Here is a 26,876-nt window from a genome sequence, read left to right on the forward strand (position 1 = left end):
AACGCTGTAACGCTGTAACGCTGTAACGCTGTAACGCTGTAACGCTGTAACGCTGGGAGGCTGGTTTCTTCTCTGCATCAGTCACTGCCGGCATCACTGCAGAAGAGCAGGGGTGTAAAATCAAAGCAGACGTCGGACCGTACTAAAGTCTACGGCGCAGTCTGTGTTTGCTATTTAAAGGGCGCATTATGGACATACATCGGAGAGTTCACAACACGAGTCTCTGCTTTTCACTCCCGCGGGGACGCTCAGCAGCGCTTTGACTCAGAAGATACTGTAGATGAAAAAACCTTTAAGGGACAGACTGCAAGCTTTTGTTTCCCTCGTCTCCTTAAATCATGATGCTGCTTGCGGTTTGTTACCGATCTGCTGAGAAGTGCAGGAAGTCGTGGACAAGCTCACCGCTGTGTCACACACCTGCTTCACCTCAGGGAGGCCCCCTGCTGGAGCCGCGCACGGGCCAAGAACTACAGAGAGCGACACAAAGCTCTCCATAAGACGCGCTCATTCTGACACACGCTTTTTCTAACACACACAGAAACAGACACCCACGCACAGCTTAGAGGTACGTTTATTATAATCCTCAGACATATCTACATGTGGCACCGACAATCGGGCCCACAGATATTAATACACTGTCCAGTGTCCACTCTGCTGGAGACCACAGCCATGTGATCCAGCAGCAACGATAAGTTAATAAACATTTACAGCCGACCTTCTTTGATGGTCAGCACGCAGAACTTTAGCGAACATAAGATCCTGTCCGTCTGGAGATTCAAATAATTAATGAACGCTGCTGTGCCTCGTGCGTAAAGGAACACGGGTCTCTCTTTTTTTTCGTCTCTGCTGGGATGGCTTCAGTGACTTCAATCCGTGCTTCGACGTGCAGTATATTGTACAGTGAACTGTGTCTTTCTCTGCGTGTGCAGGGGCACAGTGGAAAGGAAGATATAGATCGTATAAGAAGAATGACTGAAATCTGCCGTGTAAACAGCAACACGCCTGCCTGCAGCCGCACTGGGCTCTTAAAGGGAAGGAGAGCTGACACTCTGATTGGTTTGATTCATGTTACGTTGAAAACATGGCTATGAATAGCCGACCTCTCTGCGCCTTGGACCTCGGTTTGCGCCCAGATGTGCGCCGTTGGACACGCCCTAAATCACTTCACGCCATGCTCTTTAGTCTGTGCGCCTTCCGCCGTCTAAAGAGGGCCCACTTTCTTCCACACAGATATGAAATAGTTTCTCCTGATTCGGGAGCTTTAATTTAAGTTACTGAAATCTTCACTGCCTCCTTCACTGCCTCCTTCACTGCCTCCTTTTGCTAGCTTTACATTTTCACTTCAGACTGTTGTGCAATGTTGCCAGAAGGAGGTTACACCAGCAGGTCGCGGTTTAGTCACACACACCAGGCTGCTGTCTGCCGTCTGTCTTCGCCCGTCGTGTCTTATCTGAGTCTCCCTGTATCAGCCTGCTCATCTCTCCGCCTGGCCCTGCTTTTCTTTCCTTTCCGGCTCAGTGAACTTCCCACACGAGTCAGGACTGCAGAGTCGAAACTCTGAGGAGACGCTTTATGTTTGCCTCCTCATGCTTTCTATAAAAACATCTCTTAAAGTTTAGTGGAAATGAAAGGAGAGCGAGCAGCATAGATCACGGCAGCAATAAGACTCTCTCTGCTGCTAGAATCATCGTGTGTTTGCTGAAGCGCTCGTGATTTGTTGGACAAAATCACACATACTGACGGATCAATTTCAATTTCATATCAGCTCCAAAACAGGATTCAGTTTCAAAGCGAGTCAATATTTCTTCCTCTAATGCTCGGTCAGGTTTTCTGCAGCAGGTGGGCGGACAAACAAAGCGGCGGTGAAATGGGCTGGAAATGTTTAACACGCTGTCAGAAGTGCGATGTGCTTCTTTGAAACAAGTGTTGCTGACTAATCTGTCAAGCTGACTCGTCCCGCTGTCGGCTTTACTGTCAATGGGATGCAAATTAAATAAGAGAAACACCATAATTTAATCACAAAGACGAGGTGTTAATGAAGTTTCAGACTCGCTGGGCTGCTACAAATGTGATTAAAAAAACATTTTTCTATCACGTAAAATTCACTCTTCTCATTTGAAAGACCTGCAATCAATAAAAACTTGTATTCTTTATTTTCTTTTCTTCTCGGAGGGAATAAGGAATCACTTTGTTCATTTGGGAGTTCATAAAACGGGCAAGAGCAGAACTGACACTGATAACCTGAATGGATCATCTTTATTGAAGCACATTGATTAAACACAATGTTTCTTCTTCTTGTCATGTTTATAAAATCACCAATCCTTCATTCAGCTTCAGTCTGTGACCACTTCACCAGCATTTAAAAAACGGCATCCTTTGAAGGACGCGGTCTATGAAGGATGCTTTGTTTGTCGCCTGTGTCGACGCTAAGGCGGAACGGAAATGAGACGGTGTGGTCTACGGAGGATTTCCTGCTCGTGTCACCAGCTGTTCTCGCCAATTTGGCCGTTAAATTTCGAGAATTCAGCCATATAGAATATCATATCATCATCATATCATCATCATATCATCGTCATATCATCGTCATATCATCATCATCATATCATCGTCATATCATCGTCATATCATCATCATGTCATCGTCATATCATCATCATGTCATCGTCATATCATCATCATATCATCGTCATATCATCGTCATATCATAATCATATCATTGTCATATCATCGTCATATCATAATCATATCATCGTCATATCATAATCATATCATCGTCATATCATCGTCATATCATCGTCATATCATCGTCATATCATCACATATGCTTTTATGCCATTATTTATTTTTTAATTGTTTGTTTATTTGCCATATTTCACCACCACATTTCGGCAGCGTCATGAACTGAACCTGTTATTTAAAAGATAATTTGAAGTTTTAAGGCCCCTTTCGTTATGTTTAACATTTCTATCTCTAGCTATTCGATTGAGTTGAAACCAAAAACTTTTACATTTAAGGTGAATTCCTCGCCCGCTCAACTGTCCGCCATTTGTTTGAATTGGTGCGCAATGAATCTCGGGATACGAGCACCTGATGGATCCTTCGTGGCACGGGAAAAGGAGGACGCATTTAAAGGAGCCCTGTAAATGGGACAACCTTCAACGCGTGCTGTGATGCAATCTGCCTTCAAATACGTCCTTCAAAGGATGCAGCCCCTGAAGTGGGACACAGCTTACGTCTAACTCCGGTTGAAAGTCTGTGAAATAAAACTTTTAAATATCCCCAAACTGTTGTTGCTTTGGAAAACTAAAGGTTGAAAAGGTTAGAGTTCTGCGTGCTTCAGTCTTTGCAAACACACTTTGACATGGAAAGAAGACGGATAATATGACCTGTAATAATGCGTGGTTTCTTTCTTCCCGTTGTGTGTGCTTGGACTTGCTCCAGACTACCTGTCCCAAGGTGTGGATCTGAGCGGCATTGAGGTGATTGAGAACGACCTGCTGCTGATCAGCAGAGCCAGGCTGGAGGTGGAGAACCAGGCCAAGAGGCTGCTGGAGCAGGGCATGGAGATCCAGGTAACCACACACACACAGACAACACACACTCGCACATATGTAGAATTGTCGTCCTGGACCTGTTAACCTTTGACCTTTTATAAATCCTTATTAGAAATTCATAAAACATAATCAAAATATTGGAATGAAATCTTTAAACCTCCCCCTGCTCCACCTGTTGGTGGTGTATTAACCTCACCTGTACTAAACGTCCTCCATGTTTACCTGCCCTCTTTTGTCTTAGTGCGGTCTGGTTCCATTTTTAATTTGTGCAAAGGTTCTGTTATTTAAACACTTCCTGCTCTAGTTTTCACAATAAAAGCCCTCCAGTGGCTCACACATCTTACCTTTCATGTCAGTCATTTATTTATTGTTATGACAAGTGGCTTTTAGTTTTATATCATATTATGGATGCTTATTTTTTCTATTATTATTAAGGTTTTTAATCTTCTAATTCAAATTATTATGGCACTAAATCCTTGTTTTTATACTCTGGTTATTTTCATGTTAAAACTTCTGTGCATCCATTTTCTTATATCCTCATTAACATATTTTTATTTATCAATCATGTACACTCCCAGTCAAAAGTTTGGACACACTTTCCCATTCACTTGTATGAGAAAATGGTCGTTTATGTTGTGTTGACGACAGCTTTGTCACAAGTGTCACAGTGTTTCGGTTTATAGTGAATGTTACAGCAGCTCTACTCTGGAGGGCTTTTATAAGAGTAACACCTCTTTCCCACCTAAATTTAGCACGTTGATGCAAGTTTTTCAGACCCGGGAAGACCCGCTTATAGATGCCGATCGTCTCTTTTCCCATTGGCAGTGAAGTATCCTCCTGTCGGTCTCTTTTCTGCTGCGTCACCGTCTGATGTCACAAACGCGCCAGAGACAGAGTTAGTAGCCAGTGAAGATGTTACGGTGGTTAGGTCTTTATTGTATCTATTACTCATTCAGTCTGTTAATCAAACTCGGCGACGACAAATTTGGAACGATGTTGGAGCGCTGCTCGGACGGAGACGGGTGGAATTTGTAGCTGAGATGACGAGGAGTCGCAGTTTCCGACGCAGCATAGCATCGCGCCGGAAAGGGGGCGGAGATTAGCGTGTCGACACAGGTTTTGTGTTCCCATCAATGCCGATCGGAGCCGAAGAGATAATTACCCGGGTCTTCTGCAGAGTCATTTGACCCGGGTCTGAATGCTGATTGTGACCTTTCCCACTAAACAAAAAAGCCGGGTGTTGGCGGGTTTTTTGACCAATGGGAAAGCGGCTCAAGAAGTTAAAAAACTGCCACATTTACCGCCCTCATTCAAAAAGAAAACGGTGAAACAATGTTTTCCAAAGCACAAGATGAGCTTGTCAAATGTCTTGTTTTGACCAAAACCCAAAGATATTCAGTTTACTGTCGTAGAGGAGAAAAGACACCAGAAGTTATTCACATTTAATAAGATGGAATAACAACAGTTCGATTTTTTCTCCAGGAAAATACTCAAACTTATGAAGCGTTCAAAATACAGAGGTTACAACTAATCAATGTAATCATTTCACTTCTTCTATTTGTAAATAAATAAGTAAAAATGTGGATAAAAAAAACATGTTTACAGATGATGCAGAGCAAAGGTCAGAGAGACCCTCTGTCCTCATAGTTCGAAACCTTGTAGGAGTTCACCTTGTTGCAGCAGGGACACCACCTGTCTTTCAGTCAATGATGCATTTGTCATTGAGCATGGTTTGTTCTGAGGGAAACATAAGGACATCAGTAGGAGAGAGAGGAGCAGTCTGTAAGTGTGTCGCCTGTCACACACATGTGAGAGAGGGAGCACATGTGAGCTCTGCTAACCTTCATCTGCCCCAGAAAGCCTCGTTCTCCAGGGGACAGTGTCCCATTAAAGAAAGTGTGTGTGTGTGTGTGTGTGTGTGTGTAGGTGTGTGTGTGTGACGGTCTGTGCAGTGTCTGTATATGAGTGTCTCATACGTACAGAGGAGTGTTGCAGCTCGTGTGCCAGTGGTGCAGCCACGGAGAGATGATAAAATGTTGATCTGGCGAGTGGTCGTGTGCGACACTCGGCCTCTGTACTGTCAGGAGGTCATGTCACGACCTCCTGGGTTCAAACCTCACAGGACATCTCACATTTTCTCATCACACCTCTCTCATGCTTTAACTTCAGTTTCTACCTTTGGCCATCAGTGGAGGATTAATAGTTTATCACATCAGAGTGAGATTTGAGGGCTGAAAGAGACGCTGCGGTTGAGTTTGAAATTTGATTTCCCTTCATGTTTATGCTTACACTCTTTAAGCTCTACCTGTTAATGCCTATAAAAAAGACAATGTATGTTTTTACAATAAAAATGTGTCAGATTACGAGGTGGTGACAGTGTGACAGTGTGAAGTTGGTCGCTCATAGTGGTAAACCAACAAAGAATCATGACGGCCGCAGAAGGCTGATGTGTCCAGTGAAAAAAGCTATAAAAGCCCAGTTTACACGACCTGCTCAGGAGCAGGCGGCTTGTTGAAGCAGACAGAAACAGTTAGAGACTAGCTGCCGAACATCACGGAGCATGGAGTCTCTAAATAACCACAAATATCCCTCAGGAGTAATTAGACTCCAGGGACAAAGCTGAAGGAGAGTAAATATTTACGTTACAATCATCAGGACGAACACAGACACAACCTCCAGGCTGGGTTTGAATTTCCTGTTCAATCATATAATAATATAAATGATAATAGTGACAGGAGCAACAGGATTTAGTTGAAGTAGAAGTGACGAGCAGCTGAGTGTCGTACTGTGCGAGTTAGAGCTGCTGAAATGTACTTTAAAGTTAAATGACGAATTACTGACAAACTTTTTTCATTTAAAAAGTTAGATGACAGATTTAAAAGGCTAAAAATAGTTTGAGATATCTGAAGTTTTTTGTTATGAATATGTCCTACAATTCCCATAATGCAATAATGCAGCACTTTTTGTTTTGAAAGCCAAGTCAAGAAAACTCATAAGTGTACGATAGGCTTAACCGTACTCCTAATGCCTTGCAAACTGAACTGCATGTGCAGACGGTGGTGCAGTGGTTAGCGGTGTTGCCACACAGCTAGAAGGTTCCTGGTTCGAATCCCGGTTCAGACGTAGTGGGCCAGTCCAAAGACATGCTCGTTAGGGTCATTGGTGACTCTAAATTGCCCGTAGGTGTGAATGTGAGTGTGAAAGGTTGTCTGTCTCTGTGAGTCAGCCCTGTGATTGACAGGTGACCTGTCCAGGTGTAACCCCGCCTCTCGCCAAATGACAGCTGGGATAGACTCCAGCCCCTCCGTGACCATAAACAGGATGAGCGGTATAGGTAATGGATGGATGTGCCACACGTGCAGAATCTGCCCCTTTAACAATAAGAAATCAAAATTAAATGAGGGAAGTTAAACGCACATCTCGAAAGTGCTCAGAAACAATGCAATCCTGCAAACTAACTCCACGCCACAAACTGCGTTTATAATCACATTTCGACACTCCTCTTCATGAAGTTAAAATACTTAAAAACAAAGTATATTTAACATTTAAGGCCTGTCTCAATTACAGGCCTGCATCTCTGCAGTCCAGGTAAAGATACTCAAATTTAATGTATGTACAGTTATTTAATTATTAACATTGCAGGGAGGGATCATTAAGCCTGAGATGTTGTTTATACTAAACCTACAGCAGCTTTTACTAAGAGAGCACAAAGAAGAAGGAAACGAGTCCCAGAGGAGAGACGACAGAAAAGAAGCAGTGACGGACTCGACAGATGAAAAGGAAACTAAATATTTTTAAGTGTTGTAACTATATGATTACAGTAATGCCTCCTGTGATTTCTTCTTTGTGACATTTTAAAAGTGGCAGATGGAACAAAATGACGAAACGCTGCATCTCACAAAGAAGAATTTAACGATGTTGTGACGATCTGTCACACGATGCTCCTCACTGAAACTGCTGCCGGACTCAGTGTTACGTTTTATGGCACCATAAACACACTCAAGTGATTATATAAAAGAGAAAAAAACTGCACTATACTTGACATGTTTTTCAAAGTGTGTGTAATTTACCGACCACATGAGTTCAAATCAAGCTGCAGCGATCCGAATCTGCTTCATCAGATTTAATATTTACGCTGTTTTTTCTTCTGAAAATCGTCAGTTATTATGTAATACAGTAATTTGATTTGGTAACGTTTTGACGACTGTGCTGCTGAGTGAGTTCAGAAAATGAGAGAACATTTAAGATCTAAAGATGAAGATCATCTCATGCAGTCATCCTCCCACTGGGCCCTTCGAGAGTCGCGTCTAAATTTAATCTGATTTAACTCAAAGAAACGTACAAACTGTAGTTTTGAATCTCGACTAGAACTTTGTCTTTACAGCTGCTGTCTAACACAAATGAAATGGGAAGCATATTTCATAATGGTTGACTTGGACACATATCCTGAGAGAATCATCATTAGAGAAGATTTTCAATTTCAGTAGAAATTAGATTAAACACCGACGATATTTCAAAATAAAAGTGCAGCATTTAAAAAAAGAAAATCCACCTCACATTCGGGTTCATTGTTATTATTGCAAAGTTATGATTAAAGGTCCACTTCAAACACAAAATTGTTTAATTCAAATATTTTTTATTAAGCACTTTCAGTCCTGAAATCACAAGTACAAGAACTCGATTTTAAAACATTTATTTAAGTTTGTTGAAGATTAATCTCTTTCAACATAAAAATGTAGAATCTGTAGGTGCACGGCTGGAAGTGTTCTGGTTCCTGTTTGTAGTGCGCTTGTAGTCCGAGAAGTATTGACCAATCACGTATCAGCAGGCTGCGGCGTATTCAGGACAAACAGTCCATGTGGAGAGCAGAAGCGGCTCCCATCAGCTTCATCTGATGATGATTTAGCTTCTTATTAATCTCTGTAAACAGACATCTGCAGCAAGTTCAGCCAACGATCTGTTTTAGATCAAAAATTCAACTTAAGACAAATTCACTTGATGCTGTGTTAGGACAGCTGATCAGCGTTTAGATTTCCTGACTTCTTTGAATGCATCAGAAAAGATTTAAAAAGTAGTGTTCTTCTCCTCCTGAGGACAGACCTGACAAAGCTTCATGTTGTTCCTAATCTGCATCATGATGTTGTTCTTTCAGCAAACTGAAGAGCCGTTAATTAAAGTCCATCACAAGAAAATCTGTTTCTGTTTGGGCTTCATCCCGCTGCAGTCAGCCAGAGTGCAGCCTCTGTGTAACTTCCTGTTTACAGTGAGACTGAGACTCAGCACAGACAGATGAACGGGCGCTCCTCCGGGGGATGGGACGAACCGAGAGATGACAGAGTTTATTTAGCAGACACATCTGGAGGGAGAATTTACCTTTGATCTGAACACACGGTCGCTGCTCGAGCTGCTGACTGGACTGTAAACAATGCAGCGCACGGAGGAGGACGTCTGGGCTGGACGTCGTTTATCGCTAAACGCTGGCTACAACGGGATGTTGCCATTGCTAGTTTAAGGGCTTTTAAAACGTCCTCATAAATCATTGTGATTTAAGCATGTCAATTTCTGAAGCAACAACCACAGAGTCATTTTGTACTCATTCATTTTCATTCACGTCTAAATAACTGTTTCTTTTAGTTAAGCTTCAGTGAGGAAAACTTTGATTTAATGCAGGAGTTTCACAATAAAAGTCCACCTGTAAAAGGGAGGGACTGTTACTTTTTTAAGCATCTGTGCAGGAAGTGTTCAAAAAGGGCAGAGTGCAAGCTGCTCGATTTATGTGTTTGTCTGCAGGCGTGTGTGTGAGGGCAAAAAGGCTTACACAGGTGTGTCAGAACCTGGTGTCGGAGTGTGAAGCAGCAGGAAGAAGTGTCAGCCGCTTGTTTTTACTCCTCGTCTCGTCAATAAGCTGTTTTTCTAAAATTAGTCACGTAAACTCTCCTTGGTTTATCCCGCTCGGAGCTGAAGTATTTTTATCCCGTCCTCTGCTGGAGCAGCCGTGGCTGACAACTTCCTGTCTTCATTACGCGTGTGGGGCTATAGGGACACAGACACACAGACATGGACAGCTTCTTATATCAGAGCAGGGAGTCATTCCTTGTGAATGTTGTGTAAGCAGTTGGACATGCTGCCCGGGCTGTGTGGGAGCTCGCTTCACCTCAGCGCTCTGACGGCGCCAGCAGAGACCCTGTAGTCATCTGTTGAGTGGGAGCTCAGCTGACCCACGAAGAGAAACTCCTCTTACAAAAGAAAGAATGATCAATCGAGCCCCGAAGCTAAAACTCAACCAATCAGTGAGTCTGACGATGCAACACGCTGCCTCATCGAACTCTCTTTAAAGAGCAACTAGAAATGTTTTTACCTGTCCGACAATGACCATTTAGAGAGGTTGAGTCATGTTTAAAAGACAGTTATAGAAAGCTGCTAAAAGTCATGTTACATGTGAGATTTGGGGCCCTTGACTGCTTTCAGCTTAATGTGCAGCAGTAGTTATCGTGGGGCTTTGAGGTTGTAATTTAGCAGCTTTATAAATCAGGAATTGGAAATCGATGTTTTTGCCTCCGATCTATTTTCAGCCCCTCCAGGAAGTTGCCACGTTTCCGCATATTCATGCAAATCCAACCAATTGCGGCAACTTTTACGCAAATTTGACCAATCTTTATATTTTCCTGCGTGTGAAGTAATGTGCATTACCAAACGCAATTCTTCATTGTTCAGATATCGATCCCCTTTGGCGGACATCTTTCACTGTTTTTGAACGCTGCATGCTCGAGACCTTTTGTTTGCTCTGAAGCAGACGGCTGATCCGTTCTGACGAGGCTCCGATGTGATCGTCTCTCTTTTACGAGCTTCCTAACCCGGCCTCAAACTGCAGTGATTCCATGATAATAAATCCAACACTCCATGTCGTCTTGTGCTCATTCTTCCATGTTTATGTGCTAAAAACTGTCAGCCGAGCACGTAGCCACTTCCTGATGCCTTGTGTTGAGTCTATCGGCCAATCAGAGGCTGTATCCAAACATTCCACCAATCAGAGACTCTGTTACTGATGTGTGTGTGTGTGTACACTGACATTTTTGGCCGCAACAACAAACAACAAACAAAGCTGGAGAAATCCTGGTGGGACTGTTTTTTAAGTTAAGCAAAAATGTTACATTTTCCGCTCACCTCAATATTGTTTTCCAGTTTGTAAATGAGGCCTGAAGGTGTTTCACTTCTCACAAAGTGGAGGCCTAACGTTTAAGATTCTATGTAATTCATTTGCACTGATAGGACTCTGCAGATGTACTCAGGTCGGATCGATCTGATGCATTCGAGAAAGTCCGGAAATCTGAATGCTGAATGGCTTTCGTGACACAGCGTCAAGGGAATTCATCTCAAGTTAAATTTTAGATCTAGAACAGATTGTTGCTGTTAGCTGTTAGCATGCAGATGTCCGTTTATAGAGATTAATAAGAAGCTCGTCATCAGATCACGCTGATGGAGCTGTGATGATACATGTGCTGCAGACAGTGCTGTAAAGATTGTAAACTAGGTTTTAACACCACCTGTCTTTCTCACATCAAAAATGTTGAAGTATTTATTCTAAAGTCAAGTTATGTAGTATCTCTTAATTCTTACCTCCTCTCCTCTCCTCCTTGTCTTGACTTTGCCCTGCCACATTTCCACAGCTCTCTCTCTCTCTCTCTCTCTCTCTCTCTCTCTCTCTCTCTCTCTCTCTCTCTCATTAAATAAATGTTGGGTGTATTTTTAGCTGCATCTGTCACCTCTGTACGAACTGGAATACTGACTGTTTATATGTGAAAATACCGAACCCAGTAAGTTGATCCCGTTTTATTTAAACACCTCCAGCTTCACTCCTCTCTCTCCCTCTATCTTCCAGAATCCCACCCAGGTGGGCACGGCCCTGCAGGTGTTTTATAACCTGGGCAGCCTGAGGGAGACCATCAGCTCTGTAGTGGGGGGCTACAGGACCACCATACAGGACAACATCGCCGGTGCTCTGGACATCAAGGGTCTGACACAGCCCACCAACCCCAGAGGTGAGAGACGTTTTCCTCCTAACGCTCTGGATGAATTGTCCTCGTTTCTAAAAGATGGAACACAAAGGCCTTTCATGATTTGACCTACTTCACGAGTTGGTTTGATCTAAAATAGATTATTATACCATGGCCACAGAGAATAGTCGGTTAGCTGGAGGGCCTGTGTTCTTCTCGTGGTTTTCATGTAGCGGTAAAATCATTGTTCTAATTAATGCACGCAGCACTTTCTGATAACCTGATTAGGGAACGCTTCATTTCCCCCTCGGATAAAAGACCTGAAATCATTGTGATGTAATAAAAGTGAATGTGTCCTGACCTTTTTAAAAACAAGAATCTTTAAAGATCGCCAAAGTCTTTGAATGTCTCAAAGCCTGATTTATCTTCTCCCTCTGAGCACCGTTGTTGTAAATATAACACATGAGTGAGTCACACTGGCTGACATGTTCCTTTATTACGATGAACACACACACACACACACACACACACACTATAGTTTAGTTTGACTCCACCCCTCATAAACCATCCAGCTTCTTCAGATCCTCACTAGAGCACAAAACGAAGATTCATATGCCTCTGAAAATGCTCCCCAACAAACGTGTAATTTCTTCCTGTTCCTGCAGATGTTTGAGGACATTACTGAGCCTGTTATTAAACGTGAAATCATATATCTTTTAGGCGTTTTATTAAAGACCCCTGCGGTGAAAATCTAGTGTTTAACCTTGTGGACATCTCCATGTGGTGTTCTTCATGTGCTATAAGACATATCAGGGACAACACCAGCATCATCTCCACGGCTGGGCCTGTCTGCTGTTAACCTGCAGTGTACCAAGGACAGGCCGAACAACACGTGTTCAGACTGGCAGGTTTGAGACGTCACAAACCTAAGGAGCCAATCCCGTTAATGGACGGGGTGACGCTATGCATATCATTATGTGTAACTTATGGAAACCACTACTACTACTAACGTTAAAGTTACTACTACTAATTACTACATTTCAAGCTAGCTAAGTTTCAACAAGTTGCCACTGAACGATGGCAGAGACGTGTTTTGTTTTCGCGACGGAGGGGCGGTTGGAAGTGTGCATAGTGGGCGGGGCCTGTGCAGATTCAGGGATTTTTGATGAGGGAGAAGGAGGAGGTGCCTTGGGAGGATTTTTACAAGGTAATTAAACGTTGCAGAAAAAACATATCAGACAATTTATTATTTCAAGCAGAGCATTTTATATGTCTGGAAACAGGACTGGAGCTGCTCTTTAAAGGTTTACGTCCTCAGTATGAGCCAGACGAAAAGTTAGAAAGCTTTGAAAGAATCCCTTAAAGATATAATCTCAAAGTTCTCAGTTCAGTTCTATTTGGCGGCACCTTCGGCAATAAAAAGGAATTGCGGGCGCATACGTCCCAGTGTAACCAGACGTCCACGGTCGGCTCCGGTTGTAACTCTTGATTTTCCTGGCTGACGGTCGCTTTCCTTTTCAGACTGTTTGCTTCATCTGAGCGTCGAGTTTGTTTCTTCTTCTTTGGATTTCCACTTCTTGTTGAAGTTGTATCTGTAGTCATCCATCTTTTCTTTGTTTGTTCAGCCATAGTAGATTACTGTTTACTCGCAACACTTGCAGAGAGCGGAAAAGCAGCCGCTTAGCTCCGCCTACCCTCTCTGGCAGACCAACCACTGCTGGCTGATGGAAAACGCGTCACTAACTGGGCGCCGCCACAGACACCCAGCCCATAATAATACTATATACTGCAAATGTAAAGGCTTTCATCAGTGGGCCACAGGCTCAGTCACCATGTGTTACCTCATTCAGAGAGAGAGAATTAACATTTGTTTACGTGAAGATCTTCAGATGTTCCACCAGTGCCTGCATTGATGTTTATATACCCCTGAGGTAAAAGGTTTGAGACGTCACTAAAACATTATAGTTGATGGAAGTGTTGAAATCGTGTTTATGCAAATGTTGATCTCCTGCCCGCGGCGAGGTTGTGGCTGCCCCCTGCCGCCCTCAGTCTCAGCTTATTAAACCACGATGTCACATGAAAAGTATTTACAGAAAAGTAGAACTTACGTTAGGTAAGTGAGTTTTTTGTTGCAAAAATGATGCATGCTCTAGCTTTTATTCTTTCTGATTTACTTTAGGTTGAACATAATAATGCACAACGAGGAAAGAGCCTCAACTTTGTGCTTAAAAAAGAATTAGGGCTGAAGCGTTTTTATTTTAATTTAGATTCAATCAGGATTGTTCAAAACGCAGCTGCAGGTCGTAAAAAGGTTAATAAAATGTGCTGATCTAAATGTGGCAGGCACGTCAGAGAAGCTCCTGACTCCTGCATCAGAAAGGCTTTCCTGTACCAGGTGTTTGGTTGGGAGATGATGGTGTGGAGATCTAAGCAAACAAACAAACCAAACCTGACAGGTAGTACATTTCTCCCTGCAGGTGCACCAGGCAGAGCGGTCCTGCCCACACCCGGAAACACGGCAGCTTTCCGCGCTGCTCTGTGGACCAACCTGGAGAAACTGATGGACCAGATATGTGCTGCGTGCAGACAGGTAGGGCACTGACCGACTGCACAGCCACAGTGTAAAACATTAGAAACGAGGCCGTCTGCAGGACTGATGATTCCGGCCTCACGTCTTTTAAATGATGCTTTATTTTTTCAGGTGCAACATTTGCAGAAGGTCCTGATGAAGAAGAGAGACCCTGTCAGTCATGTGTGCTTCATCGATGAGATCATCAAGGTGGGTGGACACCTCTGCTCTTGCTTTGTGTTGATAGTTGTAATTAAAGCTGCAATTATGGCCGTGTAGCTATTTTAATACAGAAAAGTATAGCTCATATGAGGTTCATGCATATCTTCACATATGAATGAACACTGCAGCCTCCAAGTCGCCATCAAAACAGATTACACCGCAGACAGCTTCATGATATGATAAGTACACTGCCCCTGGTTTTCTGTGTGTACATTAGATTTTGACACAAGTTAAAACCTCTTTGTTTTTATTGTGCTAAATTGGTTTCCCAAAAAACAATTGATACTGAAGGTTTTGGGTCCGGGGGCAGCTGCAGTCTTTCTTAAGAGATATCTGCATTTGTTCTGGTTTTTGTTTGTGGTCCAGGTCTTATTTACCAAGCGTGTTTGAGAGGTCTTTATTTGTATGCGACTGTGACTGTATGAGTCAGAAAGCATTGGCCGAAATGCAACCCCGGATTTTTATAAACAGATATCTGCATATGACTGCAGTAAGACTTCGTTTCTCAGCTCCAGCTCTATTCTTGTGTCTGAAGTCAGACTGTAAAAAATGACCTGGGTTTCAGTTATCGAATATCCTCCAATAAACAAACCAATCAGCTAAAATTTGTTTTTTTTCAATGGAGTCTGGTGGCTTTGAAGAGAGCAATTTAATGTCTGTTTGTGGTTAAAAAAAGGCATCTTGCTTTACCAAAAAAGGTCTACCTCTGTAGGGATCCTTTGTGTAATGTTGTCAGACACTAACAATCTAAGCCTGTCAGTGGAAAGAAGAACTTGTGCACGTCCTTAAAAATGAACGCTACTCCTACACAAGATGCAGTCTGCACATGAGCAGGAGGGGCAGTGTGGAGGCAGAGGGGATGTGACAGGGTCGACACAGCAGCAGGGACAACAAGGGCAGAAAGTTCTGAAGACGAGCTGATAGACCGAGTCCACAATGATCCACATCTGTACGACGTGTCGTTGCCGCTGCACAGAGACAAACATGCCCGTCAAACAGCTGCAGACAGATAAGTTCTGTTTGTCGACGTGGAAACCTGCAAAACTAAATGGGAACGAGTCCGGGACCAGACGGTGTGTTCTGTCCATCGAACACAAAAGCTGTCGCCATGATCTCAGAATGAACATCGCAGTAACCTCCTCGAGTGTTGCCTTATCTGCTGTTTGCATCCCGCACATCTCCTGTGCGTCCTCTAGAGGTATCCTCCAGTAACACATGTACCGGAGCAATTCCAAACATTTTGTACCTTTTAGTCATTTAGACCACAAAATATGTGAACAGGGCCTTTAGTAACTCTAAGTCCCTTTAAAGATAGAAAAGATCAGCAGCGGTTTGTGGTGAACCGTGTAGCTCCAGGGGCCCGGTCATTTAAATCGTAGTAGCAGCATTAAAAGTAATCATGTCAGTCTTTCACACATTATCAGCACCACCTTCAGCTCCTCACTCTCGTACCTCCGCAGAAAGCCGGAGAGGGAGACTGTTACTATGGAAACAAAGCTCTCACCAATTACCCCAAGATGGAGGTGTGAGCGGGAGACCTAATGACATGTCTAAATGCAAGGCTCCTGAGCGGTGCAGCTGCACACTCGCTCCTCGCTGTCATGTGTCCACAGGAAAATGACTGGACCAACAGAGGAGCGGCGTCATATATATATATAACTACAAGAGAAGGAATGAGGCGCCTGACATGAGACAAAAGAGCTGTTCATCATTATGAGGAAGATTATGTTTTGTACAGTGTTGAGAGGAAGGATGGCATCATGTCTCTTTCCTGTGCAGAGATGAAAATGAATTTCACCAACAAATCCTGCCTTGAAGAACGACCGAGCACCAAGGCTTTGTGGCCTTCAGGCTCGGCTTTGTGTATTCCCCCGGCTTTCAGATCAGGTACATTTAAATGTCCAAGGACCACTGTGTCTTTCGTGAACTGTCAGGACCTCTGTCGAGTCCAACTGCCCTTAACATGAGCAGATATTAAGCTGTTTTACTGCTGTCCCGTCCTTTCCCTCCTGAAGGCAGCCATGTTACAAGATGTTTTGCCACCCAGTCCGAATGAGGGGGCGTTTCGGGGGTAAAGTCGCGTCATTGTATACCCTTTATACGACTTTGAATGTTGTATGTGGCGGGGATTTAGTGTTTTTAATGCAAGGGCTGACCTCCCCAAGTCTAAATAATCCACCACAACACGATCCTGACAGCAGCCACCCCCGCCCCCATCACCATCAGAGACTCCACTGTTTCCACTGTGGAGTCTTCCCGCTTCCTGGGGACCATCATCAGCCAGGACCTCAGGTGGGAGCTGAACATCGGCTCCCTCATCAAAAGGGACAGCAGAGGATGTACTTCCTGCGGCAGCTGAAGAAGTTCAACCTGCCAAAGACAATGCTGGTGCACTTCTACACCGCCATCGTTGAGTCCATCTTCACCTGCTCCATCACCGTCTGGTATGCTGCTGCCACTGCCAGGGACAAGGGCAGGCTGCAGCGTATCATCCGCTCTGCAGAGAGGGTGATTGGCTGCAATCTGCCATCTCTCCACGCCCTGCACACCTCCAGGACCCTGAGGCGTGCAGGTAAGATTGTGGCCGATCAGGATCAGTTGTTTTGTCCTCCCTTCAGTCATGGTTTCTTTATGTCACCGCCCACTCAGTCTATATCAAGAGAGAATTAAACCATTCTGCTTTGAACATCGGTCAAAGGAGAGGATCATTCATACTTTTATTCCTCCAGGTTTGATCGCTCTGACTCCCTCCGTTCAGCTCTCAGCAGGAGGAATATCCTCTGTGCTGCTGCTCGTGGAGAACTGCTGCGAGGATATCAACTCTGGTCCCTGCTGACAGACTCGCTCCCTGTCGTGATTCTCAGATGTTAAATCTCAGACCTCTGTGTGATCAGGATCCAGCCTACATCTCTGATTGGTTAAACGCTGCTTGAGGTCCTTCTTTGGCCCCTAAACCGTATTAATCCTAAATTATTCTGTATATTCTTACATGAAGGTATGAACGCCATATTCCCACGGCGGTTTTCCTCTGACATCACGCTCAGGGTGGAAGGCTCAAACGCAGATACAGTCTTTATCTGCTGTATGGCAGGTTTGCAAATCTTATGTATAAAGGAAGCCCGAGAAATGTTTACTATCCTGGATAAATCAGAAATTATATGACTTGCAAAGTGAAATGTGCCGTGTTATTATGAAAAGCTGCTCTTTTAAGGGACGCTTGAAACTTATGATGGTGCAGAATCTGAGCCAAACTGGAGCAGGAGACGCTCCCAATCTTTGTAAGAACAAAATGCTATAATGCCCAGAGCCTGGAGCTAAAGCATCCCTTGTTTCTGTTCTTCTTCCTTCCCCTCCTGTGCACTCGATCACAGAGGTGAAAGTGTAGAAAGTGAAGTGTGGAGGTGATGCAGGTGACAGGAAGTGACAGGAGGTGATGGATGTGATGGATGTGAGGAGGAGAGGTCGGACAGCTGGGCAGCAGACCTGCAGCAGGCCTCTCTAATGAAGGATGAGAAGAGAATATACAGACACACACACACGTCTGTTCCTATTAAATAATTAAAGCACTTTGATTAGTCGGGCTCTGTGTGTGGAACTGTGAGTGTGTTGATTTCATGTAGACATGTATGTGAGGACAAACATGTTCTTTTTGCTCTCAATGGAGTGCAGCTTCAGTCCTGAGACTAGATTCAGTTTACAGCTGAACTTTACTCAGCTCAAGCACCAACCGGCTCGTGTTCTCTGCCTGCATCTCAGTTTTCTTGTCAATCCTTCCTCTAAATTTAGAATATGCTCTAATAACGTGTGTGGAGGCAACAGAGGGGTAACCCAGCTAGAATTGCTTTGTTCTAAGAACGTTCTGAGAATGTTACGTGCGATGTTCTGGTAATGTTTTGAGCGGGAAGTTTTTATTTGGTTCCCAGAATGTTCCTTCTAATAGCAGGAGAACGTTCTCTGAGAACATTTTCTGAAGTTGCACGTTTTATAAATCACTTTGTGATAGTTCAGGCCTCAATAACATCCTGAGAAGAAAAACGTTCTGTCTTAGTTTAAGTTTTAACATTACAGGAACCTTATTTGAAATGATAAACATCCTTAAAACGTTCTTTGAATGTTCGATTAAAACGTTTTCTTTCAAACGTAATTAGAACTTGTAGATAATGTTAAGGCCACTTCAGATCAATGATTCGCAACGAGACGGGATGCAGCTGCCAAAAGAATCCTCTGACATCTGATCGGAAACGTTCTAAAAAAGCAATGGTGACCGTCTCCATAGCAACGACGCACTGACATACCCCACTACTTCTGCGTTATATAACGTTCGTATTAGGCCCAGGTTACATGAGTTATCTCGCTGGATTTCTGTTATCGCTATAAAAAGAAGTGGATGACAGTGACAGTGACGTGCTCACAGTGTTCGCTGTAACACTGATTAATAAACGTTGAAGACAGACAGTTTTTTTTATTGAAACAGGGGCCTCTCGCTCTCCTTCTCTCAGTGCAGCAGGTGGGGTGTGTAATTAAAGGCCGTCCCTCATAAAGGCAGGGCGAATTTATAGATGAAAGTAAATAAAAGAGCTCTTTGTTTACATTTTACAGTAGTTTACCCAAAATGCTATCTTTAATTATGTTCCACATATGTAGCCCTCGTTAGGACCAAACTGGTACCTGTGAATTATGTTGGTAATGATATGTTATTAATACCTCTAACTGTTGCCCAAATGTTACTGTGTTATGACTGAGCTGCAATATGAAAAGCTGCCAGTGTTTGCCCTTCACTCAACAGTAATCAGTGTGTTTGCTCTGTTTACCTGTGGACAGGACGGTCAGCCTGACATCCTCTACACCTTCTGGACTGACGTGACCACCACGCTCAGCGAGGAGTTTCACAGAGCCACTGAAGGTAAAGCTGCTTTTTATGTGTTCTTTACTCTCATTGCTTCAACTTGCAGCTTTTCGTCCGGATCTTAGGGGGGGGAAGAATGACACACTGTGGTCTGGTTCCGGTTCACACAGACTTAACAGACAAACATGAGTTAGTTAGTTAACACCACATCAGACAGCACTGTCTCCAAAAAATAGGAACATATATATTTTAAAATTCTACATGTTTTGATTTCTTGTTTATGTGTGTCTGAAAAGGGGACTGATTATTCTTGCATCTGGTTCTCCTTGATGAGTTCGCCGGTGTTTTCTCCTCATGTAAGAGAGCTACGTAACATCAGGCTGTTATCTCCGTCCGTTGAGGGCGACTAAACAGCGGTGCCATATTTACCTTTATTCTCTTCCAGCCTTCTCGTCCACCTAAATGACACTTGGCTGTCTGCGCTCTGCTTTAATCCATGTTACCGCAGCATTTTACACACTGACGGGTAACCAATGATTGGACAGCTTTTGTTTGAGATCAAACTGAGACAGAATTTTATGCAGCACTTTAACACTTCTGTGTATTTCTTTGTTCTTCGGTTTCATTAGGAAAAACTGTCTGTCAGTTCATTATACTCATTAAAAAGTGGGGAAATACTTGGATCCTTGTTAGCATGATTACTGAAATATATAAAAACTTCCTGAACACATTTCTCAAAGTTTCTAATCCAGCCAAAATCACCCACCTGCACTCATAAAACCTGTGATTCACACCACAAGCAGCCGCCTTTTCAGCAGTCTTGCTTTTTGTTTTCGATCCGGTTGGACTGATTGTATCGTTCACAAGCCAACATGAACAATACTAACCACGACAAGCCAGACAGACACAACAGCTTACAGTTTAAGAGGACGCTGAAAGTTTTGATACCAAAGCTGCTGATTCAGAGTGAAGATGAATTACTTGAATACTTCAGATGTTTAATGTTTCTGTCGGACAGACAGTCGACACCTGCTGCAGCAGAATCAGGCTGTGACGACAGCTCTGTTTACAGCAGGGAGTCAGTCAGGCTGCAGGTAATTAACAGCCTGTTGTTTGTATAAAGTTACTGCTTACTGATCATTCTTACCTGGTCAAAAATCTAAAATAAAGATGGTCACAATGGAAAAACTGCCTGACGTGAAGATAAGTCTAAAAACATCCACACTCCAGATTCAAAGTGTTTCCCTTTGAGATGAGCGGAAACGCCTCAAATGAGCCAATCAGGAAGTCCGACACGGGCTTGTCTTAGTGCATGTCATCAATTTTCAAAATAAAACATCCTGTGCAGACTCCTGACTGTGTGTTTTAACACAAAGTCACACGATGAAAAGCACAACACTCACGGAAGTCAACCAGATTTGAGCAGAATGGTTTGATTGTCTGTCGAACGCTCTGCTTCTAAAAGACACATGGAGGTTTTCTGTAAATTAATAACGTGCATCAGAAGAAATATTGCAAGATATCGTTGATTTAGCATCCACACATTTCAACATCTTCTCTGCTTTTGCTGAAGTCCAGCATGAAAACAAACGCGGAGGCTGATTGCAGCACACAGGCATCAATTGGAGCGATTGATCATTTTGGAGTTAAGTGCTTTTCGGGATTGAACTATTTGGAGCCGGCTCTAAATGGGAGCTGATTGTTTGTTTCACCTCCCTGATCATTCATCAGCCTTTTCTTGTTTCCCACCTCAGCAGAGTGTCAACACAGTCATTGTGAAACAAAGCGGCGAATGGAAGCTCTGCAAAAAAAGTACAAATATATACAAGATTACAGAAGAAGAAGGACTCAGAAAGAAGAAAGACTAATTATGCTGACAATAACACACTCTTCTCTCTCTCTCACACACTCACACACACACACACACACACACACACACACACACACTCACACACACACACACACAAACACACACACTCGCAGATCATTTGGAGGCGTTTCAGTAGAGAGTCGTCTGATTGCAGGGAATAACAAAGTGAGAACAGGAGAGGCGGATTTGGCTGCTTGCTAACGGAGTTGGCTGCAAACTCGCTCTCTACATGCTCTGTGTGTGTGTGTGTGTGCGTGTGTGCGTGTGTGCGTGCGTGCGTGAAAAATTCTGAAAGAAAAATAAAAAAAGGAGACAATTAAGTGCTTGTTATCATGTGACTGATATACTGTAGAGGCATGTTTGTGTAGTACATTAATATTTCCGAAGGGTCTCCTTTTTCCCGGTGACAGTGAATGCATCCTGCAATCTAAAAGTGTACCATGAACACACCATGAACACGCAAACTGTAGTTTATCCTGACTCAGTGACACAAACACCATCCTGCTGCCCCAAATACTCACCAGAGCACCGATTGTGGATTAATCCGCCGCTTAAAATAGTCCCTGTCATCTCAGTATTTCCCAGCTTTTAGGACTTTTAGCTTGAAAGGGTTTAAGGAAATTAGTGAGCCTTTAAAAATGTGGACCTATCTCACAAACCTTCAGTAACAGCCGAAACACATTCTCTAATCTGGGGGGGGGCACATTTCTTGTGTGATTTGTATATTTACTGACAGGCAGGCCACATCTCCTGCTGTAAGGTAAACAGGGGGCACGCAGAGGGTAACCCAATCGCTGAACCCGTCGTCTTTCTTCTGACGAGGATGTATTCTCTGCGAGCGACAGCAAACTTTTCAGGTCTCCCGGTGTAGCCAGCGGTTAGCGACAAACGACTTCCGGCCAAGACGTCCTTTTCCGTGTGCTACAGTGTTTACAGTCCAGTTAGCAGCTTGAGAAGCGAGAGTTGAGATACAACATCTAACGGCTTCAGCTCTATCCACCCGGGACTTGTATTAGTGTACCTGGGGACCTCGTGTGATTCTTGAGTAAAGACCCCCTCACGTCTGTGTTTCGTGCTGAGCATGGGTATTCTACTACAATTTACAGACATTATCCCCCCAGGTATGATTGAAAATGTCAAGGCTTCGCGTAACATCTGCTTAAAGCCTGTTGAAAGATAGAAAAACGTTCCTTACCGCATGTTGCCATGCATATCATCCATCTCATCGTCTTTGGAGATTTCACTCTTGTGATGGATTTGCTCTTTCTGTGAACGGGTCCCCATGCTGCAGGGCGAGATGAGCCTCCTGAGTTTGCACCAAAATGCTGTCAAAACATTCGTTTATAATTTCCACAACAGCCTCCAAAATTCTCGACCGGGAAAGAGGCGGGAAAAAGGCGCGGAGAGAACAAAAGCATTGCAAAAGGAAAATTAATATTCGACCCCAAATTACGGAGATGCCGATGCGCACAGGATGTTATCAGATGACCTCTGTGTTCGCCAAAATATGGTCGGTAATTTGCGCTGGAATTTTTAATTTACAAATTACGGACATGGCCGATTGGCACGGGATTCAGATCACAGACGACCTCCGCAGTTATTACAAATCACCGGATGTCCCCAGGTTATAGCAGTCCGGTGTGAAGAGGACTTTAGGTGTCTAATGTGTGTTTACAGGGATTAGTAAAAAGCTAAATCGTCGTCAGATGACCGCCGATGGGGTCTCTCCACATGGACAGTTTTTCCTGCATACACCGAAGCCTGCTGATATAACTAAGTTTAATCACTAACGGTAACCATTTGGTTTGAAAAACGAATATGAAAATGGCACCGTGATTGCATTGCAGTGGATGCGTTCTGCCTCTTTTGCTCTCAACGTCGACTGTTTTGCTGAAACGAGATTGATCAATACTAAAAACAGAACTAGACTTCAACATCTTGTTAGTCTGACCTCTGACCTGACGTCTGCAGCTGCCTCTCTGCCCCAGTCACTGACATGTATGGTATAAAGGAGGTTTGACCTTGACCTCTATCTGTTTATTATTATCATGTGTTCGTCTATAATACTTCCAACAAGGTGCCATGACTCATCGAGGGTTTAAGCTCTCGTGTCACGCTAACAAACTGAAGTGTGAGATAGATGCATGTTTTAGATTAAAGGATACCTTCTGTCCTTTTAAATTTCTCATCGTGTCCACTAAAGAACCAACAATTTTTTATTAAAGAAGGCATGATTTCCAGATGACATTTTCAGTGGCCCACTGGTGTCCATATGGACACTTGCCGAGTGACTACATCGAGCTGTATCCTCCTCTCATGTTCCCTCTAAGCCTCTCTCTGCTCTCTGAGTCGTCATCGTCTCGTATCAAAGATCTACCTGTTACATTTTTTCATCTTTCGACCTCCTCCCACCTTCACATGCTGTTACATTTGGATATAATGATGTCATTATTCCCTCTCAGACTGTCTGACAGTCCCTCTGAATCCTCCTCCTGCTCCACTTGCTTTTATCCCCGTGTTAAACCTGCACCTGTTCAGATAAATGTGATGGATCCTGCAAGAGGGGAAGTTAAAATGTCACCGCTGCAGGAAAAGATCAGTCATTTATTAAAGGTTAAAAGATATTATATACAAGGATAAGCATGAGCAGGAAGGTAACATGTCGTATACTGATGTAGACGCTGTAATAAGAGTGTTAAATCTTTCTTTCTTTATCTCACTTACTCTGTAGATGATGTCTGTCTGCGTCTTCCCCCGTTGCCCCAATCTGAAGTTGGATACCAAAATAAAACGTTATAGCTGAATGAGAAGTGTTCAAAAAAGAAACCGAAAAATAAGCAACAATTAAAGAATAGAGTTTTGGCCATAAAACCAGCACGTTCCTCATTAGAAAGCTAAGTAAAGTTCATGAATGTCTGTCCTTTAACTCCGATATTAGATATATTAGCGCCTGTCCTTCTTTGTGCTGATCCCTGATTAATCAGAATATTACAATATTTTAGGAAATACAAATATTCAAGAGAAGAGTCGGACTGTGGCTAATAAAGATCGAGCAGGGTCACTGTTTACAAGAATACAACTACTGTTGAGATTATTTCCCATCATGCTCCTGGTGGAAATTTCCAAGAAGAAAAATTAACAATGGAGCAGAGAGAAGCAGCTTCTAGTGATTGAGGCTCTAACGTTAGCTGGGTTAGCATTATGAGCTAGCTTCAAACTTGCACTGCTTAAGAGGATTAACCAGCACAGTGATAACAAAGTGTCCTAACAGTAACTGGTGTCCAACGTTGGCGTCACATTCAGACACGGTGACAGAAGCCCTCCATGTTTGCTGCTTCCTGTTTGGTGCTGCAGAGAGCGATCATATTGCTTGATGACAATCAGGTCTTTGAACTTCAAAGTTTGCATGAGTCAAGACTAAAGCTGAAAATATCCAACATGTTCACTTTTATTGTAACATCTAGACTAGAAAAGACTTGAGACAGCTCGGGCTGAGTGTCATGACCTCCTCAAACCTCATAATCTGGATGACGTGCTCAAAACTCTGATTTTATTCCAACAATGAAATGTTTGGTGTTTGCCTGACGTGAAGCTGATTCACCTGGTTGTCTGATCCAGTTAGTCTCTAAATATGACGCAGCTTCCTGGAGTCGTGTCATCACAGTGAGGTTGCCAGATGTGGTCTCATCTTGCTTGGAGGCCTATGACCTGCATACGCTTGAAGAAGCTGTAGGCAGAGGTTTAAAATGTGCTATTGAATCTTCAACACGACTTTTTCCTCAGAGTGATCATTTTCCTCACTTCCTCTCATTGTTTCTTCCCTTCTCCCTCCGCAGCCTCGTCCTTCCTGAAGCAGGCGTTTGAAGGAGAGTATCCCAAGCTGCTGCGTCTCTACAACGAGCTGTGGCGCCGCCTGCAGCAGTACAGCACCAGCCTGCAGGGGGCGCTGACAAGCAGTGGAGGGATGGACGCGTCCCTGGACATCACCGCCACAGAGACAGACAGTCAGGATCTGTTCACACACGGCAAACAGGACTACAAGTGAGCACACACACCTGCAGCAACACCTCCAGAGTCACCTCAGGGTGTGATCACACCTTTGAACTTTATTTTGGAGCTTATTTGTGTTTTTATTCAGTTACATTAAAGAAGCTCACCTGAACCTTTAGAGGCTCACTCAGGTCAGAACAGCTGATCACACTCACAGGGTTCATGTTAGGGCTTCAGAGTTTGGAAATGCCCCATGGTGACATTTAACCAGGGTAAACAATGAAAGAATGAGAGAAGAAGGCTTAAAGGACGACAACATCAATATACAAAAAAATAAACTAACTTAAAAGCTATTAAAGGACAAGGTTAGGAATATGATTTTAATTCTAATTAAACAAAATCTGGTGTGTTTTATCTGCACAATCCATCATGTTGTGTCAGACCCAACTCACGTGCTACATCAGAGTTCCAGCTTCTTCTTTCTGGCAGGAGATTAAGGGTCCGAAGGTGCAGGCGGAACCGCTACAAACATGAATTCTTGCCAATGTCCATTAAACTCCTCAACCACCTATAACACAGGGCTATCATAAGGACAGTGCAATATGTTACATAGAGGTAGTGTTATAAGCTACATTGGGAAAAGTGCAATGTGACACGAGAACAGTGTGCAAAGTATATGTAATTAAATGTAATCTAATGTAAACCAAAATCTTTTGACGTTTGAAATGAAACGATGCAGTTGTCAAATTAACTTTACAGAACAATCACTTCCACTAAAACGACCACCTGTCTGAATGTGATTAATATTCATCATCTGCAGAGGACCTGTTATCTTCACAGACTATCAGGTAAGAACAAATAGGACCTGTAGTATCAGAGACAGATATGGAGAGGAGGTAGGAGGGAGAGCGGTTTAATACAGTGTAGGAGGGAGGAGGAACTGAGGAACAAAGGATGATGTAATGTGTAGATGTAGAGGGAGGGAGGATTTTCATATGAGCACTAAAACCAAAAATAAAATCTTAAAGGGCGCTGTTGCTATTTTTAAACATGGGCTCTATTTTAACATATTTTAGGGTCTTAATGATTTAATCCTAACATTACAGAAAAGATCCCTTCAGAAAAATACCTTTTTAAATGCTTTTTTTCAACCAGAAACAGCTGCTCCAATCAAAGCCACCAAACTCCATTCAGAAAAACTGTAATTTTACCTTGTAGAACAATAGAGGTGCTGGTCTATTTCTGCCTTCATCAGTTAGTTTTTTATTACTGTGTGTTACAAAAATATTGTGATCAATCCGTTCAAGACACCAAAATCACACAATAAAACAAACTATCTGGCCGGTTTGGACCGCAGTGGACCAGTAAGTCCAGTTTTCAGCAGGTAAAAGAGTTGTTTTTCTCAATGGAGTCTGGTGGCTTTGGTAAGAGTGATATCACGGCTGTTTCTGATTTAAAAAAAAGGTTTATCTAACGTCCTGTTTCGTGGCTGTCAGGTGAAGCAGCTGATGGCAGCTTCAAAGCACACACACACACACGCACGCACACACACACGCACACCTGTAGCAGCATGTCTGCACTGAAGAGTGATAGGATGAGCTGCGTGACATTTTGCCTCCGTTTTTGTCTGCAGTTTAAGTGCTCCATTAATAAATGTCAGCACTGATATTGAAACCAGTTAGAGGATGTTGCACAGAATGTCAATATGAGACGGTGAATTGATTGTGGGTTTCATAATATCATGATGGATTTGAAATGTTGCATTTTTAAAGGCTACCTCGCAGTAAAGTGATCTTATTGTGGTCGAGAGAAAACGCTGAATGTTTATACGT

The 26,876-nt window shown here is 43.2% G+C and overlaps 1 protein-coding gene across 1 annotated transcript in view; it reads left to right on the forward strand.

Moving 5' to 3' along the window:
• Positions 1-26,876, forward strand: part of cog5 (component of oligomeric golgi complex 5) — a 68,817-nt gene that overhangs the window by 28,233 nt on the left and 13,708 nt on the right. The window contains exons 7-12 of the mRNA XM_069670955.1: positions 3,441-3,571; positions 11,433-11,592; positions 14,025-14,137; positions 14,249-14,326; positions 19,160-19,241; positions 24,891-25,095. Of these exons, the coding sequence (XP_069527056.1) occupies positions 3,441-3,571; positions 11,433-11,592; positions 14,025-14,137; positions 14,249-14,326; positions 19,160-19,241; positions 24,891-25,095 (769 nt within the window). The remainder of the gene's footprint in view (positions 1-3,440; positions 3,572-11,432; positions 11,593-14,024; positions 14,138-14,248; positions 14,327-19,159; positions 19,242-24,890; positions 25,096-26,876) is intronic.

This window comes from Semicossyphus pulcher, unplaced genomic scaffold (assembly GCF_022749685.1).
Source record: "Semicossyphus pulcher isolate SPU_LCO1_2020_fin unplaced genomic scaffold, fSemPul1.0.p SCAF_20, whole genome shotgun sequence".
In the NCBI taxonomy this organism is placed as follows: domain Eukaryota; kingdom Metazoa; phylum Chordata; class Actinopteri; order Labriformes; family Labridae; genus Semicossyphus; species Semicossyphus pulcher.